Source organism: Stigmatopora argus, chromosome 3, assembly GCF_051989625.1.
Source record: "Stigmatopora argus isolate UIUO_Sarg chromosome 3, RoL_Sarg_1.0, whole genome shotgun sequence".
Classification (NCBI taxonomy): Eukaryota; Metazoa; Chordata; class Actinopteri; order Syngnathiformes; family Syngnathidae; genus Stigmatopora; species Stigmatopora argus.
The window spans coordinates 20168009-20186957 of record NC_135389.1 but is presented as its reverse complement, the minus strand read 5'-3'; the positions used below and the strand labels follow the sequence as shown (position 1 = coordinate 20186957).

Here is an 18949-nt window from a genome sequence, read left to right as displayed (position 1 = left end):
ACTAGGCATGATCAATAATGTTCTTTATTAATTCCACTGAGCCACAAGTGTCCACCGGTTCACTAAAACATTCAAGAAAATAGACAACGCGCAGCTGAAAAGATCCATCAACAGGTCAGTAAGTGCTGTTTTATTCCAGAACCAAAATTCCACTCATCTAACATGCAGTCTTTTTTAAAAAAAATGTAAATGGAATTTGTGGTTACAATAAACACAGCAATTGTAAGTAGTTAGAAAAGTGACCAAAAAATCCTAAGCTTCAGTTTTCAGGTCCTATGTTTGAATCTGCTTGATTGAAGACTCTTGAAATATTCACAGATATGGATGGTACTTTGTCTCCATGTTCCCAAGATTGGCTGGCGTGGCGACCAATCCAAAGTTTGTTGCTTTCCACCCCTGATTAAGGTGGGTGGCGTTCAAAAACATTAAACAGCGAGCAATGTTTAATTTAAAACTATTTATAATTTCAACATTTTGGCACATAAAAGAAACACTCCATATGGAGGTTATGCTTTAAAAAATCCATATATTATGCTCACGTAATACACTAGAACCCCTTTAAGTCACCCTCAGTGAGTAAAAACTTAATGTTAAATAAAGTTTGCCTGAATTATTTTGAGTACAGAGAAATGACTACAATTTGAACATACAATAACTAGTAGGATTTAGCTAATGCTAATTAAACTAGCTTGTCACTCAAATGCTAAAGGCTCACGCCTAGCCCAGTTTTATTTATAGCTTTATTATGGTAAGACCCCTTGATTTGCCACAGTCATTTTTGCAAAATATATTTTTTATATAATAAATGTATTACATTCAATTGGAAAGATTGAAATTTATAGTCTTATATTGAATGTCGTCTTTTAGTGACAAACAAATGATGCTACGGATTCACTGTGGCTAGCTTGCATAAAACAAATCACCTGCATTTATTCTCAAAATCAATCTGAAAGGTATTATTTATAGGGCAATATCAAATATGCCTCACTTGATAATATCTCTGGCTGCCATTGACGTCAATGACAGCTGACAAGATTAAATGTCGCACTCAATTGTAGTATACTTACAATTCAAACTATTAATATATCCAGGTATAAATTGACGATGGTGATTACCCAAGGTTTTTTTATCCTGACATCGAACCAGATTTTGTTCCCACCCTCGAGCAAACGTTACTTTTAGTGGGTTTAACTACAGCAAGTCTTTTTGAACATGGACATGGTTGTAACATGTTTTGGCAGTATGACGGTTCTCCAAGTGTGCTTCTGCCATGAGGTAAAGTTCCTTTTTAGGCCTTTTTTTTTTGTCCCCCGCCTACCAGCGTCTGGACTGAACCAGCTCGTCTCGTAGACTTAGCCTCTTGAGGGTCTCGTAGCCCACCACGATGAGCACCGACGTGGGGGTGGAGGAGATGATCCGGGCCGAGAGACCCTTGGTCATGGCGCCGACGCCCTCCTCCGCCAGGAGCTGCTTGAACGTGTCCACCACGGACGAGCGGCCCTCCACCTGCGCCGCAACGACCGGTGAGTTACTTATGGGGTACCAAAGAATGACGCAAATGTGTTTTCATCTGCGAGCTCCCGATCAACGAGAGAATTGGAAACAGACCTGGACCCTGGCCCGGACCACATCCATGGGGTTGGTGATGGTGGAGGCGGTGGCGGCGGCCATGGGACCGGCTAGGGCCTGCAAGATGAGGTGGGGGCACTCGCTGGGCGCCATCACAGACAGTTGCTCTACAGACACAAAAACATGGAGGTAAAGTCAACTTCGTATATTTGGTTTCTGGTACAAATGACTAGCACAGTCTTACTAAAAAGAAATAATGAATTTAATTGGTGTGGGTCCAATTTAATCCAATTTGGGGATCAGTGACAATTTGGACTGCCAACTGTTGCTGGTCTTTTTTCAATTTTAAAAATCACTGTTTTGCAATACAAGTAGTGAGATTTATCTTTGAGGACAAATTATAGTCACAAGAAACCTTAATTTATGTTTAGTTTAATTACAACTCATTTAATAAAGTACAATATTAAGCACATTATGGAATATTTCTTGTACATAAAGATGACCAATGAGTTAGATCTTTTTATCAATTGCAATGAATGCAAATGGAAGGAAATTATTTTAAGTGGAATTTTGAAAAACAACATCTATTGTCATGACATCAATGTCAATTCATTAATTAACTTATTGACGTCAAATTAATTTAGCTGGCAGCGATTCATTTTTGTTGTGCTTTTCTCAGCAAAATTTTAGTGATTTCAAGAAATATACATTAACTAAATTAATCATTTGTATAAACTTTTTTCCCGTATGCAATATGCATTTCTTGAGATTTTTTGTTATAATAAGTGACTTTAAAACAGATATCTTCATTGTCTTAGTGCTTTTATCAGCAATTGGTAAAAAAGAAAAGAAAAAAATCGCAATGAAAAAGGTCCATGAAATTAAAAAGTGTAATCAAGTGTTTTTTTCCATTTTAAAAGTATTAATTTCTGTAGTACATTTTAAAAATAGGTTAGATTTTTTTTTTTAAATCAGTCACGGCATGTTATTCAGCCAAAAATAAAATTTGTTAAATAGGTTTCAACAGCAAAAAAATGAACGCCACCCTGCAATTGGCTGAATTCATGGTTCCCCCATGCGCCCATAGGTAGCTGGGATGAGCTCCAGCACCCCCCGTGGCTCTTGTGAGGATTAGCGGTTCAGAAAATGAATGAAAAGCGAACGCCGAGTTTGCCATTTTACCTGCATAAAAGTGATAAAAAGGCCACCATAGTGCACTGTTGGGGATGTACGTGAGCAGGGACGCTACATAGCCCCTGTAGAAGCCCCGGAATCCGTCGGCGGCGAAAATCTGCACGGAAATGTCCCGCGTCTGGCCGAAGGTGAGCCGGCGCTTGGCGGCGGCGGCCAGCATCATCTTGGGCTTGGCCTTGAAGCGCCCGCTGTGCTCGCCCTGGCCCTGCATCATCAGGTGCTGCGACACCACGTCGATGGGCACCGTGATGGTCTGCGCCACCAGCGAGGCCGCCCCGCCCGCCACCACCGACTTGAGCGTGTTGCTGGACGAGTGGCGCGACACGTGGCGGCGCGCCAGCTCGTAGGTGGTGATGTAGGCCTGGCCCGACACCAACGTGAAGGTGTTGACCATGAAGCCGCGGTAGAGGCCCCGCACGCCCTCGGCGCGCAGGATCTTGCAGAAGGCGTCCACCGTGCCCGAGTAGAGCGCCTTGCCCTTCTGCACCTGCAGCCGCGTACGAATCAGGCTGGCCGGGTACACGGTGGCCCGCGTTCCCAGGGTCATCAGAACGCCCAGGGAGTAGAACTTCCTCTTGTCCAGGTCCTCCCACTCGATGATCTGGATGGCGCCTTTCTGCTGCATGCTGCCAGTCGGAGGGGTGCCGTAGCGCTAAAGACTAGCGGTGGACATCGAGACAACTAAAAAAAAAAGGCAAAGACAAAAATGTCATTTGACTAGTTCACGTACGTACTGGAGGTATTCATTCATTCGTTTTCTGAACCGCTTTATCCTCACTAGGGTTGTGGGGGGGCTGGAGCCTATCCCAGTGGACTAAGGGCACCATGGGAGGAACACCCTGAATTAGTGGCCAGCCAATCACAGGGCATAAGAAGACGCGGGGACGTTTCCCGTTTACCTTGGGACAATTTTAGATTGTCCAATCAGTCTACCACGCATGGTTTTTTTGGAATGGAAACCTGCGTACCCGGAGAAAACCCCCGCAGGCCCAGGGAGAACGTGCAGACTCCAAACACGCCGTGCTGTCGCACTGTAAGTATTCCCTTAAAACTATTACATTTTACTAGAATATCGCACAAATGGTCTTAAATATAGTTAATGTTCATGAAAGATCAAAACAAAATTTAAAAAAAGTGTATTTTCTATGTGATATCCCTTAAAAGGAAAGACAACACCTTTAGCATGCCCACTATTTTAATAAATTACTTTATAATGTGAAGAAAAATCATAAAAGCCAATATTTCCCAATGTGAGGAAAGACATTTTATAGCATACCTGTCAACCTCTGCCGATAACTGCCCTTTTAAATGATTATGATTCCCTTACAAACCCCCCAAAAACCTTACAAACACCGTACGACTCGTACGAGTCGTACAGTGTTTGTAAGGTTTTTGGGGGGTTTGTAAGGGGAATCATAATCATTTATAAGGGCAGTTATCGGCAGAGGTTGACAGGTATGTTAATGCCTTTACTATTTTAGCCAATTAAACGCGAGCATCCAAAATGATTCATTTTGACATGCACCTGCGTTCAAAACAATCAGAAAATGTGTGCGTGGGTATAACTGACGTCACAAAATAGTTACATCAGTGACAAGTGTCACTTTTTATGTCTAACTTATTTTCTCCATGATCAAATGTCTAACATTTTTGCATTTTGCATACTTAAATAAGCATCCATCTTTGACATGCATGTCATTTATACCAAGTCTTGATTCTCTCTAGCATTAGTACTTCCTGCTTTTTGGGCAACATGTTGAAAGCCTCATATTTATTATTAATATCATTCCAGTATTGTGATCACAAATTCATTCAATCCTTGATTTACCTTCATATCAGTCGATGACACGTAGGAATTAAGCGAATATTAATCATCACGCCATGTTGCCTCATTTGGAAGAGAGGCACGTGTAAAAACCCCATCGCCTCCTCCCCCCATTAGCTTAGCTCGATGCTAACGACATCAACAAACTCCCGATTTATTTTGCAAACATTTCAAATCGGGACCGGACAACTCTTTTAGACGAACCTGTTGAGAGGGCCAGTAGCCCCTTGCCGCTTGCCTCACTCTTTCATTCGGCCTCCGCGAAGAAGACACGCTAGGTCATGTCTTCCGTCCATGACTGTTGTTTCAACCGTACTGTACACTGTGCTGATAAATCGAAGGCTAAAGGTCGTCTCGATTGTTTCTTATCTTTATTTTTTCCTCCCTGCGGCAAAACATGGAAAAACGCAAAACTAACCTTGGCGAATTGTTTTCCTCTTAATGGCGAGTTTAAAAAATATATATTTTCCAACTGTTTGACCTAGTTGAAGGCATGTTCGATTTTCGCTGGGGTGCGTTCAAGTCTTTCTCACCTCTCGTAAAATACCAAACTAGTCACGTTCCTTGCTGACCGTTCGATGTCAATAAGCAAAATACTTTGAATATGACTGTTTTACTATAATTTAACGATGAGATAACAATATTTTTTTGGCATTGCTGTAATGCCCAAACACAAGAAATTGTAACTCAAATCAGTGCTCGGTTTGTTTTGCCTGTATTCATACTTGTTATCGTAATGCTCACGATGTGTTCAAGGGTGCCCCAAAATGCTGATGACACTTAGCTGGCAGACAAACGCAATCCTTAATATTGTTTCTAAACTATGTAGTTACAATTATACTGGTTAGATAATCGTTTTTACCTCTGAATATTAACACTTAAATGCAGGAATGTGGATTTTGCAGTTTTATTTTGAAAGAATCACTTTTTTTTTTTACCATAATCCGAAAATACATCTGATATATAAGGCTTGATATCTTAAGGTGGAGTCAGCAGTGTACATTTGTAACGGCCATTTTGGGTCGGAATTTTTGACGGATTTAGTACAAACGGTCTATAGTTGATAACAAACCACCAACTTTGTATTGAGGTGTTTTAAAGTATATATTTATTTTTTAATTATATAATGAAATTAGTGTACCCCCGACATTTAATAAAAGAAAACTGCTTGAAAGTTGAGCAATCTATAGCCTTTTTAAAATACTCGATCACATGAATAAATACATACTGTTATGTTAATTAATGTTCCAGACATAATATGGCCGACGAGAGTTGACGCCTGTGCCCCTACACGAAAACCGTAAATCGGGCATCTAGACTAGACCTAGAGTCCTAGACTGTGTGTTTTACTTTCTTTACGTAAATCAGAAGGCGAAAGGCCGGTGGGCGTGTTCGTTTCGCCTCCTGTCGCCTGATTGGTCGGTTCGGGTGTCGCTACTGCGCTTGCGAGGATGAATCGTGTTGATTTCATAAGTCATCATGGCGCTGGCGTCTACGGGCCAAGGTACTGAAGACTCTTCTTATTGTTCTTGTACTCCCCTAAAACGATAATATATGTGCTCACCTTCGTTGTTGACCACGCGGCTCTCGTTCGCTGTAAAAAGAATCTGTCTGCGGTTTATGTTATGGAAGCGTTTCAAACGCCACACACACAGTTTTGTTTTTACTTACGAGCTGAGAAAATGCTGAAATTAGCCAGTTCCGTCATCCTGTCCTAACTTCACCCTGACTTAGTTCTTTGCATGGTTTTTCCTACCGGTGCTTTATCTTCGGTGCCAGTTGTTTTAAGCAGCTGTGCGATAAGTAGTTCACAAGTGGGCATCACGATAAGGCTACAAAGCTAAAGCTAGTCGTCGTCTATTAGGTTGTCAACCGGGGGTCGTTTAAAAAACGTATTGGGGAATTAGGAATTCATATTTTGACTCATTTGTTTCCACTTTTCGTACAGAAAAGGCAAATGTCATGATTTTAAAAAAAATCCCTTACAGGCACCAGCATTATTTTTATAATGTTCCACATAATACATTTTTCGCTTTGTTTCATATGTTGCGGTTCTCTAAACGGAAAATATCCCACATTTTGTTTTTAAAAAAAGTACACGATACAAAATGGCTTCAATTTCCATTTTTTCCTCAATTTTCCCACATCAGAAACAGAAAAATAAAATATTTTCTTCAATTCATTGTTAATGTTCTCTTTTTACTGGGATGGATAAAGCTGTTGTCTTTCCCTTTAACGTAATAAAAAAAAGGTCACATTTAAACAATACATTGAGTTATTGAAAAGAAATAACTTAGAAACATTTGGTATCTTATATCCTTTTTGTATTAAAACAAATAGTAGCATATCAAAATGGCATAGATTTAAAGGGCATTTATTTTAAAGCTCGTCTGTTAAAAACTTTTCCTCAAAATGGCTTTGGTTCAATTGCTTCATTTGTGGAGCTGAAATGACAATTTAAAAACATTTTGCACGAAGAATCCATTGAACTTTAGTCGCTTTATCTTTTGTTTTCATCCACGGTGGGCTTTTGAAAAGCTTCTTCATTGGTGGATTAGAAAAAATAAAAATAAAATAGTACATTTAATGATGTAGTGCACACTGTATTTCTTGGGAAATACATATTGGCTTTACCAAATTTTGGAAGAGTTTATTTGGGTGATATAAAGCATTTTCTGTCAGAATCTTTGTTTTTATTTAGTCAACAGTTGTTTTGAGAGACACACGGCCTTCACGTGTGTTGATAGAACTTGTTTTTGGCAGCTATAAGTGTTTTTCCCTTATCTTTAATGCTTTCTAAAATGTTTTTATGCCAATATTCATTGTTTTTAGAGTTCACTATCATTTTCATTAGCGTGCGAACAACACTGACTTTGTTGCGGATTAGCGTTAAGCTAGCCGGACGCAAAAAAAAAGGAAGCATTGTTTTGTATTTCATTTGATAATTTAAATCTAATTATACTTGTATAAAGACAATAAAAGCATTGAATTCAATTCAATTCAGTAATATGTCCTTTTCATTAGCATGCGTGACTTTGTTGTGGATTAGCGTTAAACTAGCAGGAACTAAAATATTTACCATTGTTTTGTAATTCAATGGATAATTTAAATCTCATTATACTTGTATAATGACAATACAGTGGTACCTCGACCTACGATCAGCTCGTGGTACGACATGCTTGAGGTACGATGAAAATTTCGATTGAATAATTTGCCCTAGATACGATCAAAATTTTGAGATGCGACCAAGCCAGGTGGCCATGACATGAGAGGCTGTTTATCATTGTAGCGCACTGTCTTTTTTGCCGCATCTCTTTCGTGTATAACAGATATCTACGAGCACTGAACAATTTATTCAGACGAGTTTCTCCTACGCATGGACCAGGAAACGCACAACGCGCATGCACGGGCTTAAAGAGGGCTTTCTGGGTAATGAAGTATACTCGTGCACACAACACCGACAGCCAATGGCAGCCTTTCTCACAATAAAACTTCATTACCCACAATCAATACGTGGGTACGCTGTTATTCCTTCCTTAGCCTGTTAGCTCCCGCGATTGCTCATTCAAGACTACTTCTCGTTGGCAAGTGGTCGTGCGTTATCCTTTTGTGAGGACATTTGTGCGCATCATTTTCGTAATATTTTGAAGGAAATACAACAACAAACAGTCCATCGATAGCGAACGTGAGGGTGGAGGCCTGGCAAACTGCTAACCCGGAAAACGAAGGTAACAAAAGATTAAGACAAAACTAGAATTCAGTTTTGTGTAAAGTTACATTAAACGTATGTTTGAGTGTCTGTATATATTTATCCAAGTTAATTTAAATTTGTTTGTTTGTTTACGAGTGCCGTGGATAAAGTGCCCCCGAACAGCCCCCACCTTGTCTCTCCCCTCAGCGAAATGCGTTTAATTTTACAACTATTAAACATATTTTATTACTATTAAACCACTAGTTATGTGTTACTTTGTTAATAGATGGTGAATTAGAAGAAATAAAACATTTTTTCCAATCCAATATCCTGTTTTTGGTGTTTTTTCAGAGGGTTGGAACAAATTAATTTGTTTTCAATTCATTTCAATGGGAAACGTTCGCTCGAGTTACGAAAAGCTCGACATACGATCTCAGTCTCGGAACGGATTACGATCGTATGTCGAGGTACCACTGTATAAGGATTCAATCCAATATGTCATTTCCTTAAAAAAAATTGTCATTGCACTTGATTTGCGATCGCGTGGTTGATTGGACATTGCTAAATATACTTCATCTTCACGATTATGTCGAGCGGAAACATTATCGGCTTATTAAACCTGCTTATCGCAAATGAAGAGTTAAACCTGTTCTTTTCACCTTGTTATTAGAGCGAGCTGTTTTATGCGTCACTTGTTTATGACGAAACGTTTCGCTCTTTTACAGACATTCCGTCAGAAGCGCACCCGTATCGCCATTTAATTGACACGCTATCGGGCGACAGGAGTCTCAAGTTCTTCAACCCGCATAAGTTTAATGATCCAAGATATGGTGAGTCCACAGTAAAAAAAAAAAATGAAATATATACATATATGAATGCATACCTGTCAACCTCTGCCGATAACTGCCCTTATAAATGATTATGATTCCCCTTACAAACTCCCCAAAAACCTTACAAACACCGTACGACTCGTACGAGTCGTACGGTGTTTTGTAAGGTTTTTGGGGGGTTTGTAAGGGGAATCATAATCATTTATAAGGGCAGTTATCGGCAGAGGTTGACAGGTATGTGAATGGGTTATAAAATAAAAATGCTCTTTTTTTTTTTGAAGCCAAGCTGCCTCTGTCCATCCGCGTCTTACTGGAAGCGGCCATCCGAAACTGCGACGGCTTTTACGTCAAAGAGGAGGACGTCCAGAATATTTTGGACTGGGAAAAGCGGCAGGCTTCGGCCGAGGTGCCCTTCGCGCCGGCGCGGGTTCTCCTGCAGGACTTCACGTGAGTTTGCCATCACCTTTCGCCGCCATTGGCGGCAAGATGCGTCAACGTGTTGCGACGTTTCCTCAATTGGATTATCATCTCATCTATAAAATAACCAGAGATTTATTTCATTAGATTTTTATTATTTGACTATCAATTTAACGTCCATTGTATATCATGGTTTATGATCATTTTTACTACATCGTCATGTATTTAAAATATCTAATGATCGTTTTTACTATATTGAAGTATTGTCCGCGACACCAAATGGATAACGACCATTTTTACAATATATATTTACATATACATCCAAATATTACTATATGGATTTACCGTCTGAAGCCTAATTTTTTACGCACTTATTCTACAAAATGGCCAATGCTATTTTTTACAACAACATAACAGGTGTCCAAAAAAAAAAGGCTTATTTTGGATGATGCAAACGGCTGCTGGTTTGTCCTTTTGTAGCGGGATCCCCGCCATGGTGGACCTGGCCGCCATGAGGGACGCCGTGGCCAAGCACGGCGTGGACCCCGGCCTGGTGAACCCCAAATGCCCCACCGACCTCATCGTGGACCACTGTCTTCAAAAAGACTACAGCAAATGGTGGCTATGGAGTAACTCTCTTTACTAATTTGCTCATTTTTAAACATTTTTTGGACTCTCCCTTTCCTAATCGCTAATTTGTTCGTTTAAAAAAAATTGGACTCTGCCTTTGCTAATCGCTAATTTGCTCATTTTAAAACATTTTTTGGGCTCTCCATTTGCTAATCCCTAGCTAGCTAATTTTTAAACAGTTTTTGGACTCTCCCTTGGCCTACCGCTAATTGGCGCATTTGTAAACATCTTTTGGACTCTCCCTCTGCTAATCGCTAATTTGCTAAGTTTCAAACATTTTTTGGACTCTCCCTTTGCTAATTGCTAATTTGTTAATTTTTAAACATTTTTGGGGCTCTGCCTTTCCTTATTGCTAATTTGCTAATTTAAAAAAAAATGGGCTCTCCCATTGCTAATCGCTAATTTGCTAATTTTTAAACTTTTTTGGACCCTCCCTTTGCGAATTGCTAATTAAAAAAAAATTGGACTCTGCCTTTGCTAATCGCTAATTCCCTCATTTAAAAAAAAGTACTCTCCCTTTGCTAATCGCTACCTTGCTCAAATAAAAAAAAAGGGACTTTCCCCTTTGCTAATCGCTAATTAGCAAATTTTTAAACATTTCTTGAACTCTCCCTTTGCTAATTAGCTAATTTTTAAACATTTTTTGGGCTCTCTTTGCTAATCCCTAATTTGCTAATTTTTAAACATTTTTTGGACTCTCCCCTTGCAAGTCGCTACTGCTAATTAAAAAAAATGGGACTTTCCCTTTGCCAATCACTAATTTGCTCATTTAAAAATATATATTGTACTCACCCTTTGCTAATTTGGTAATTTGTAAACATTTCTTGGACTCTCCCTTTGCTAATGTTCCAACCTTTTTTTGGGGCGCCACAGCGCCGCACAGAACACGCCGAACCCCGGCGGAGGGGACGGCGGCGGCGGCGCCTCCCGCCCGATCCCTTCCAAGCCTTTTCCCAGAAGCGGCTCCCAGTGCGGAGTCCAACGGGGCCCCTGCGGCAAAGCGGCCTGCGGTGACCCGCCTTCGTCGGCGGGGGGTCGGCAACACGCCTCGTCGGCGCAGCAGATCGAGAACACGCCGCTTCTCTGCCCTTTCCACCTCAAACCGGTTTCCGAGTGAGTGCCCGGAGTTGAATTTCCCAACGGGGGCCCGATGGGGAAAAACTCACCGGCCGTTTTTTCCGTCTTCCGCAGTGCGGATACGGCGGTCAAGAATCAGGAATTGGAGCTGGGCCGAAATAAAGAAAGGCTTCAATTTTTTAAGGTAAAAAAGCTCAAGCCGTGAGTTACGACTCAACGCTTTAAAAACAAACATTTTCATCTGTTTGGCTAATAATTGGGTTCACAATTTTCGCCATAACGAGGCAAAAAGTGACTTTTGCACGTATGAAACGGAAAATTCGCCCTCAGGCACAAATGAAAAATAATGTGGCATGAGTTGAGTCATTTTGAAATGGTGCTGACTCAATCAAAAACTTTTAGTTGGAAAACAAAGTAGTTTCTCGTGAACTACTTTTGGGAGTGGTAAATGTCTCATCCGTTTTTCTTTTTAAATTTGAAATTTTACATAAAAGGCCACGTGCAATTGGGAAAAATAATAATTCCAGATTTCAATGAATTCATCCATTTTATCTCTCGACCATATTGATTGTTTTTTTTTAAATTTCTCCAAAAATCTCCTGTAAAATTAAAAAAAAAGACATTCATTAGATTAAATCCAGGTATTTCTATGTCATATTTTCCCCAAATGGGTCGGATTAAATCAATGGCTGCCCTTGACGGCACTAGACGTCCAAACTATTGAAATCAAATCAAAGAAATGTGGATTTGAATTCATTCATCTTAGTGAGAGATTCAACCCAAAAATGTATTCATTCATTAGCTGCGTCAGATTTTTTCAAAACAAGATTAATTCCAGATGTCATCTCGCTTTTTATTCTGTTTATTTGACAGTGTGCATTCTCGCCCAGATTTTTTAAAAGGTCCGATAAATCAATTGACAGCGATTAGACGTCTAATCAATCCATTGGAATTTTGAGATCCAGTCCAACTGGAAAAGACTGAAATTTGATTTTATATTGAGATGCATTGTTCATTTTTTTGTGCAGTGGTGCTCAAAGGCCTTCAAGAACGTCAACGTGGTTCCCCCAGACGTGGGCGCCGTCCACCAAGTCAACCTGGAGTATCTCTCCCGCGTGATCCAGGTGCGCGACGGCCTGGTCTACCCGGACAGCGTGGTGGGCACCGACTCGCACACCACCATGATCAACGGCCTGGGGGTCTTGGGCTGGGGTCAGTCAACTTCCTTCTCCTTCCACTTCTGCCGCTAACCATTATTTACCTTAGCGACTAATCCCGACAGTCAATTCCGCAATTAATTGGATAAACAGACCCTTTTTTGGAGCAAGTACCATCGGAATTTAATCATTGAAATACAAAATAAATACAAAACAAGTGAGGGCATGTTTTAAGTAAATGTGAAGACAAAATGAATGACTACTTTCTTTCAAAAAATATATTTGATCACAACTGTACTGTTTTTGATACATAAAAGCGGATCAAGTGTTGAGTTAAATAAAAGTTCTCAGTATGAAAAACAATCTTCGCAAAATTAGAGGTAATCATGTTCATTCAAATTTCAAAATTGCTGTTGGTTGACATTGTTTTTCGGATGTAATTGGTCAATTACTCATAATTACTATATTATTCCAACCAAAATTGAATTGAATGATTTTATTGTCATCATACAAGTATAAATAAATGACAGTGAAAATTAAATAATCAATACAAAATGTCATAAACATAAATAACAAATAAATGAACAGATAAATAATCAATACATAATAATGATAAATAATACATTGTTTTTCTAAACCTCGAATGTAGGACCAATAATGCAAATAAATTTCATAAAAAGTGCATCGTGTGGGACACTAATCTACAGCTCATCAACTTTACACATAACAGCAACTTTCTTGCAACTAGATGAGCTCTTTTGGCTAAATTATGTGTCAAAGTGGCGGCCCGGGGGCCAAATCTGGCCCACCGCATCATTTTGTGTGGCCCGGCAGAGTAAATCATGAGTGCTGACTTTCTGTTTTAGGATCAAATTAAAATGAAGAGTATAGATGTATATTACATTTCCTGATTTTCCCCCCTTTAAATCAATTAATTGTCATTTTTTAATCCATTTTTTTCTGTTTTTAGTTCAAAAATCATTTTGTAAAATCTAAAAATATATACATAAAAAAGCTAAAATAAACGTTGTTTTAGATCTATAAAAAACTGAATATTCAGGCCCTTTAATCCAGTTCATTTAATCAATTTAGTATATAAAAAAATCTAAATATTATATCTAAAATGGTCCTCCCACATGAAATCGTTAACGTGGCCCGCGAACCAACCCGAGTCTGACACCCCTGGGCTAAATGATATCATATTTCAAACAGAAGAAAGTGAGCATAGGGCCACCTACTGTATGAGAGCGTCTACCTGGATTTCCCCCATGTGCTTATTAGTACAGTAATCCCTCAAATATCGCGGTTAATGTAGACCAGACATGGCGGCGATAATCGAAAAATCGAGGGAAGACTGTACTTTTAGTACAGCCACAAATTGTAGATTTTTTTTGTTCTCGTTCAGAAAGGAGCCAACCTTGTTCAAACCCTCCCCATTTGTCACCAGGTGTGGGCGGAATCGAGTCCGAAGCGGTGATGCTGGGCCAGCCGCTATCGCTGACCCTCCCCCAAGTGGTGGGCTGCAAATTGGTGGGCTCCATTAACCCTCTCAGCACCTCCATAGACGTGGTCCTCGGCATCACCAAGGTACGCCCGCCGCTCTCTGGCGTTTGTCCTGGCGCTAATCTCCTCCTCCTCGCCCGCCGCCGTCACGTTTTTCAGCACTTACGGCAAGCCGCCATCGGCGGGAAGTTCGTGGAGTTTTTCGGGCCCGGCGTTTCGCAGCTGTCGGCCCCCGACCGGACCACCATCGCCAACATGTGCCCCGAGTACAACGCCACCGTCAGCTTTTTCCCCGTCGACCGGGTCACATTGAAGCACTTTAAAAAGACACGTCAGTATGAAGTCTTTTACGTCAAAGTCAAATTCCCACTTTTCCTCACGAGCACAACATAAACATTCAAATTTTTTTTTTGCAATTCCATTCCTTGGATTAACACTTGATTAACACCCATTGCTTCTAGATTTCTCCCAAGAAAAACTGGAGTTACTAGAGTCCTACCTGAAGGCCGTCACGCTGTACAGAACGTACGAGGACTCCGGCGAAGACCCTCAGTATTCAGAAGTATGAACCGCCGGCGCGCAAAATTTCTCCGGAAATGCTACGGGCAAATGAAAGAGACGACGTTTTGCGACTGGACGCAGGTGATTGAAATCGACTTGAGCGCCATGGTGCCACACGTGAGCGGACCCAAACGACAGCAAGACCGCGTGGCCGTCTGCGGCATGAAGGATGGATTTCAGAGCTGCTTGGACGAGAAGGTGAGTCGCTCGCAGCCGTCCAGCCGTCGCGGTCACGGATGTTTATTTTGTCATCGAAACGCCGCACAAATCAAACTCAGGTGTATGAAAAAAAACGGAAAAATACACATGGAAGACTTCTCCAAAATGCTATTTTTGCTGTTAAAAGCTTAAAAGATTGCACATTGTAGGGCGTTAGCATTGCTACTTTGACGCTAAGCATACCTGTCAACCTCTGCCGATAACTGCCCTTATAAATGATTATGATTCCCCTTACAAACCCCCCAAAAAACCTTACAAACACCGTACGACTCGTACGAGTCGTACGGTGTTTGTAAGGTTTTTGGGGGGTTTGTAAGGGGAATCATAATCATTTATAAGGGCAGTTATCGGCAGAGGTTGACAGGTATGCTAATGGTGAAAGACAGTGTGCTAAACATTTTAGCATTTGAGCTAATGGTACACTTCTCCAAAATGCAATCTTTGCGCTACGTACAATGACAATAAAACTTTCAATTCAATTCATTGACAGGGTAAAAGGTTTACTTATTTTTTTAGCATTCGCTTTGCTGCTTTGAGGCTAACGGTGAAATACAACGTACTAACTAACCACTTTGCTTGCTATGAGCTAATGGTAAGCTAATCCAAAACGCAACCTTTCCTGTTAAAATGTGTTTTATTAGTGTGTTTTTTTAATGAATACAATATTATGGCATATTGACATCATTTTTGAGACAATACACGGCTCTCTTGTGGTTTGTCAGTTGGGGCCGAGAGGCTTTAACATCTCCAAGGAGAAGCAAGACGTGAAGGTGGCCTTCCTGCACGCGGGTCAGGAGTACCAGCTGGCCCACGGTTCGGTGGTGCTGGCCGCCGTCATCAGCTGCACCAATAACTGCAACCCCGCCGTCATGCTGACGGCAGGTAAGATTTCTCAATGTCCTTTTTAAAGAGTGAAGAGTCAAGTTCATTGGTTCTTGGAACGTGCTATAACCAACCGCAGGCTTGCTGGCCAAGAAGGCGGTGGAGGCGGGGCTCCTGGTCAAGCCTTACATCCGAACCAGCCTGGCGCCCGGAAGCGGCATGGTCACGCATTACCTCAACGCCAGCGGGGTGCTGCCCTACTTCAGCCAGTTGGGGTGAGTGCGCTTCTTGTCATTTTGTCATTGGAAAACATCGCTATTTGATTTGATTTTAATTTCTTTTTCCTCTTTGGGCAGCTTCGAGGTGATTGGCTATGGCTGCGCCACCTGCGTGGGAAACACGGCGCCTTTGCCCGACTCCGTCGTGGATGCCATCAAACAGGTGACCTGCAATGAATAATAATCATTTTTAAAAAAACTATATTGAAATCCAGCTTTAATATAAAAAACCTCAAATTTACTTGACTTTGCTGAAGGATGATTGGACACCACACAATGGAGTTGTAACATTTTTGGGGTCTTTGGCAGGGGGAGCTGGTGGCTTGCAGCGTGCTCTCCGGCAACCGCCACTTGGACGGCCGCCCGTGCGACTGCGTCCGCGCCAACTACCTGGCCTCGCCGCCCTTGGTGGTGGCGTACGCCATCGCCGGCACCATGGGCATCGATTTCGAGAAGGAGCCCCTGGGTGTGGCCTCGGACGGGAAGGCGCTGTACCTCCGGGACGTCTGGCCGTCCAGGGAGGAAGTGCGGCGGACGGAGGAGGACGCCGTCATCTCCTCTGTTTTTAGGGAGCTCAAGGAGAGGGAGGAGGTAAAAATCTGGGGTTCTGGGGGTGGGTTGGATGCCATTTTTTAACGCTAAACAAATGCCTTTTTGCCGTTTGCAGAAAGGAAACACCTTCTGGGACGGCGTGGAGTCTCCCGACTCGGTGGTCTTCCCCTGGGACGCCAAATCCACGTACATCCGCTCGCCGCCGTTTTTCAACAAACTGGTGAGTGCGCAGACTTGCTCATTTGCGTATGGTTTAAACCCTAAAAATGAAATTTGACAAGACCTGGTGTTTTGACCTAGACTAGGGAAGCCCCGCCCCTGCCGTCGATAGAAAAGGCGCACGTCTTGTTGTTCCTCGGCGACAAGGTGACAACGGATCACATCTCGCCCGCCGGGAGCATCGCCAGAGTCAGCGCCGCCGCCAAGTACCTGCTCAGCAAAAGGTGCGTGTGTTTGACTTCATTCGGGTCGTGAGACGTAATTATGGCGATTGGATCTCTCGTGGGCGGGGCCTGTCAACGACAAATGCGATTGTGGATAAGAGATGGAGCGGAAACGCCGCAGCCTGTCACAAAATGGTGGTTGGGGGCAGCATTGGAATTCTGCATGTAGACTCCTCCCCTTTTGACACGGCGACTTGGGCAGGTTGACACCTCGGGAGTTCAACTCGTACGGCTCGCGGCGGGGGAACGACGCCGTGATGACCCGAGGGACCTTCGCCAGTATCAAGTTGCAGAACCGACTGGTGGGAAAAGCCGGACCCAAAACGCTACACGTCCCCTCGGGTCAAACGGTGAGTTTCGCTTACCTGGACGACGGCGGTCCGTGACTTCATTAGCCCCTCCCTCTCCCCAGATGGATGTGTTCGAGGCGGCCGAACGCTACCAAAAAGACGGCGTTCCGTTAATCATCCTGGCCGGGAAGGACTACGGGTCGGGAAGTTCCCGTGACTGGGTGGCCAAAGGACCTTACCTACTGGTACGGATGACCGCTCACCGTAAATCGGGGACGTCTTTGACGCGGTGGCGTTCTTCTCCCGCAGGGTGTCCGCGCCGTTATCGCGGAGAGTTTTGAGCGGTTGCACAAGAGGCAGCTGGTGGGCGCCGGCATCCTCCCCCTGAGCTTCGCGGCCGGCCACAACGCCGACACGCTGGGCCTCGGCGGCGCCGAGAGCTTCTCCGTGGAACTCCCGCCCCGCCTGGGGCCGCGGCATCGGCTCGCCGTTCAGGTGAGACGATGACGGTGGCGGTCCGGCGTCAACATTGATTTTTCTAACTTCACGCCGCCGTGGATTTTCTTCCAGACGGACGACGGCAAACGTTTTGACGTGACGGCCGAGTTGGACGATGACGCCGACGTGGCCTTTCTGCAGCACGGGGGCCTCCTGCGATACGTGGCACGGACTATGTTCTGAGACGGACCACTTTGGACGGACAGCGTTCCAAATTAGCCAGACAAGCCGAAATGTCTTTATGAGACACTTAGTTTTTTTTTTGGACTTAAGTTGACTGCGACTAGTTGGACTTCACAATAAAGGAGAAAAAAAAGCTGAGCTTGTTTGTATTTTGTCAACTAAATGATGGGTTGGATTCTTAGCTTACAAGCTAGAGCGTCTGCTTACCATGCGAGAGGTAGTTGGATCGATTCCCGTGTCTTCCAACTTCTCACTTTTCAGTTCAAACAGAATCATAGATAGCCAGCCCATGCAATTTGTAGGGTGGTGGGTTGGGTTCTTAGCTCACAAGCTAGAGCGTCTGTTTAGAACGTGAGAGGCCGTTGGATCGATTCCCGTGTCTTCCAACTACTGACTTTGATGCTGAAACAGAAACATAGTGAGCCGTCCATGCGATTGCAGGGTGGTGGGTAGGGCTCTTAGCTCACGAGCTAGAGCATCAGCTTACCATGCGAGAGGTAGTGGGATCGAATCCCTCTTCTGTCAAGTTGTCATTTTTCAGGTGCAACAGAAAAATAGATGAGCCAGTCCATGGTAAAGTAGGGAGGTTGGCATCCTTAGCTCAACAGGTAAAGCGTCCACTTACCAAGAAGTCCTAGCTCAAGTGGTAAGAGTGCCCACTTACCTGGATCAATTCCCTCGCCCTTCAACTTGTCACTTTACAGATCAAACAGAAACATAGTGAGCCAGTCCATGCTATAGTAGGGAGGTGGCCTGGGTACCTAGCTCCAATGGTAAAGTACAGACGCTCCCCTACTTACGAACACAATTGGTTCCGAGCGATTGTTCATAAGTTGAATTTGTTTGTAAGTTGATTCAGTGCTATATTTTGTATTATAATTTATGTTTAAGGCTGATATAAGTATATTGAAGGTTTATATAAGTGCATTTGTATGTTTAAGGCTTGTATAAGTAACACGCATTGGTTTGTACTGAAAAAAAAAACATTTAATAAAATGGAGAGAATATGTACAGTACTGTGGAGAGAGAGAGAGAGAGAGAGAGATTTATGTATTAGAAACTGAAACTTTCAGAAGTCACTGTGGTCCAGTGGCAAAGACAATGGGTCAGAACTTCAGGTGGACTCAAGTTCAAATCAGGAATGAGTTCAATTCCACTCTTTGCAATTCTCAAATTGTTTATTTAGGTAATGAAAAGGATAAATATAACT

At 42.6% G+C, this 18949-nt stretch overlaps 2 protein-coding genes across 4 annotated transcripts; one reads left to right on the top strand and one right to left on the bottom strand.

Annotated features, from left to right (window-relative positions):
- Positions 1-6: 6 nt before the first annotated feature.
- On the bottom strand, positions 7-5112 carry slc25a44a (solute carrier family 25 member 44a). 3 transcript variants are annotated; one of them, XM_077596380.1, is made up of 4 exons: positions 4793-5112; positions 2752-3444; positions 1609-1736; positions 7-1506 (listed from the first exon to the last, which is right to left on the bottom strand). In XM_077596380.1, the coding sequence occupies exons 2-4, from the start codon at positions 3386-3388 to the stop codon at positions 1315-1317; spliced, it is 957 nt and encodes a 318-aa protein (XP_077452506.1). In that variant the 5' UTR covers positions 3389-3444; positions 4793-5112; the 3' UTR covers positions 7-1314. The 3 variants fall into 3 exon arrangements, with proteins under 3 accessions (XP_077452506.1, XP_077452507.1, XP_077452508.1); XM_077596381.1 differs by having other exon boundaries at positions 5007-5103; XM_077596382.1 differs by lacking the exon at positions 4793-5112 and adding an exon at positions 4592-4682.
- An 869-nt stretch (positions 5113-5981) lies between these two features.
- Positions 5982-17877, top strand: ireb2 (iron-responsive element binding protein 2). Its single transcript, XM_077596964.1, has 21 exons — positions 5982-6092; positions 9005-9109; positions 9391-9556; positions 10007-10144; positions 11030-11269; positions 11348-11417; positions 12262-12445; positions 13838-13977; positions 14053-14224; positions 14355-14455; positions 14536-14652; positions 15396-15555; positions 15635-15770; positions 15852-15936; positions 16083-16364; positions 16441-16545; positions 16626-16768; positions 16971-17118; positions 17181-17303; positions 17368-17553; positions 17629-17877. The coding sequence occupies exons 1-21, from the start codon at positions 6068-6070 to the stop codon at positions 17737-17739; spliced, it is 2937 nt and encodes a 978-aa protein (XP_077453090.1). The 5' UTR covers positions 5982-6067; the 3' UTR covers positions 17740-17877.
- The last annotated feature ends 1072 nt before the right edge of the window (positions 17878-18949 follow it).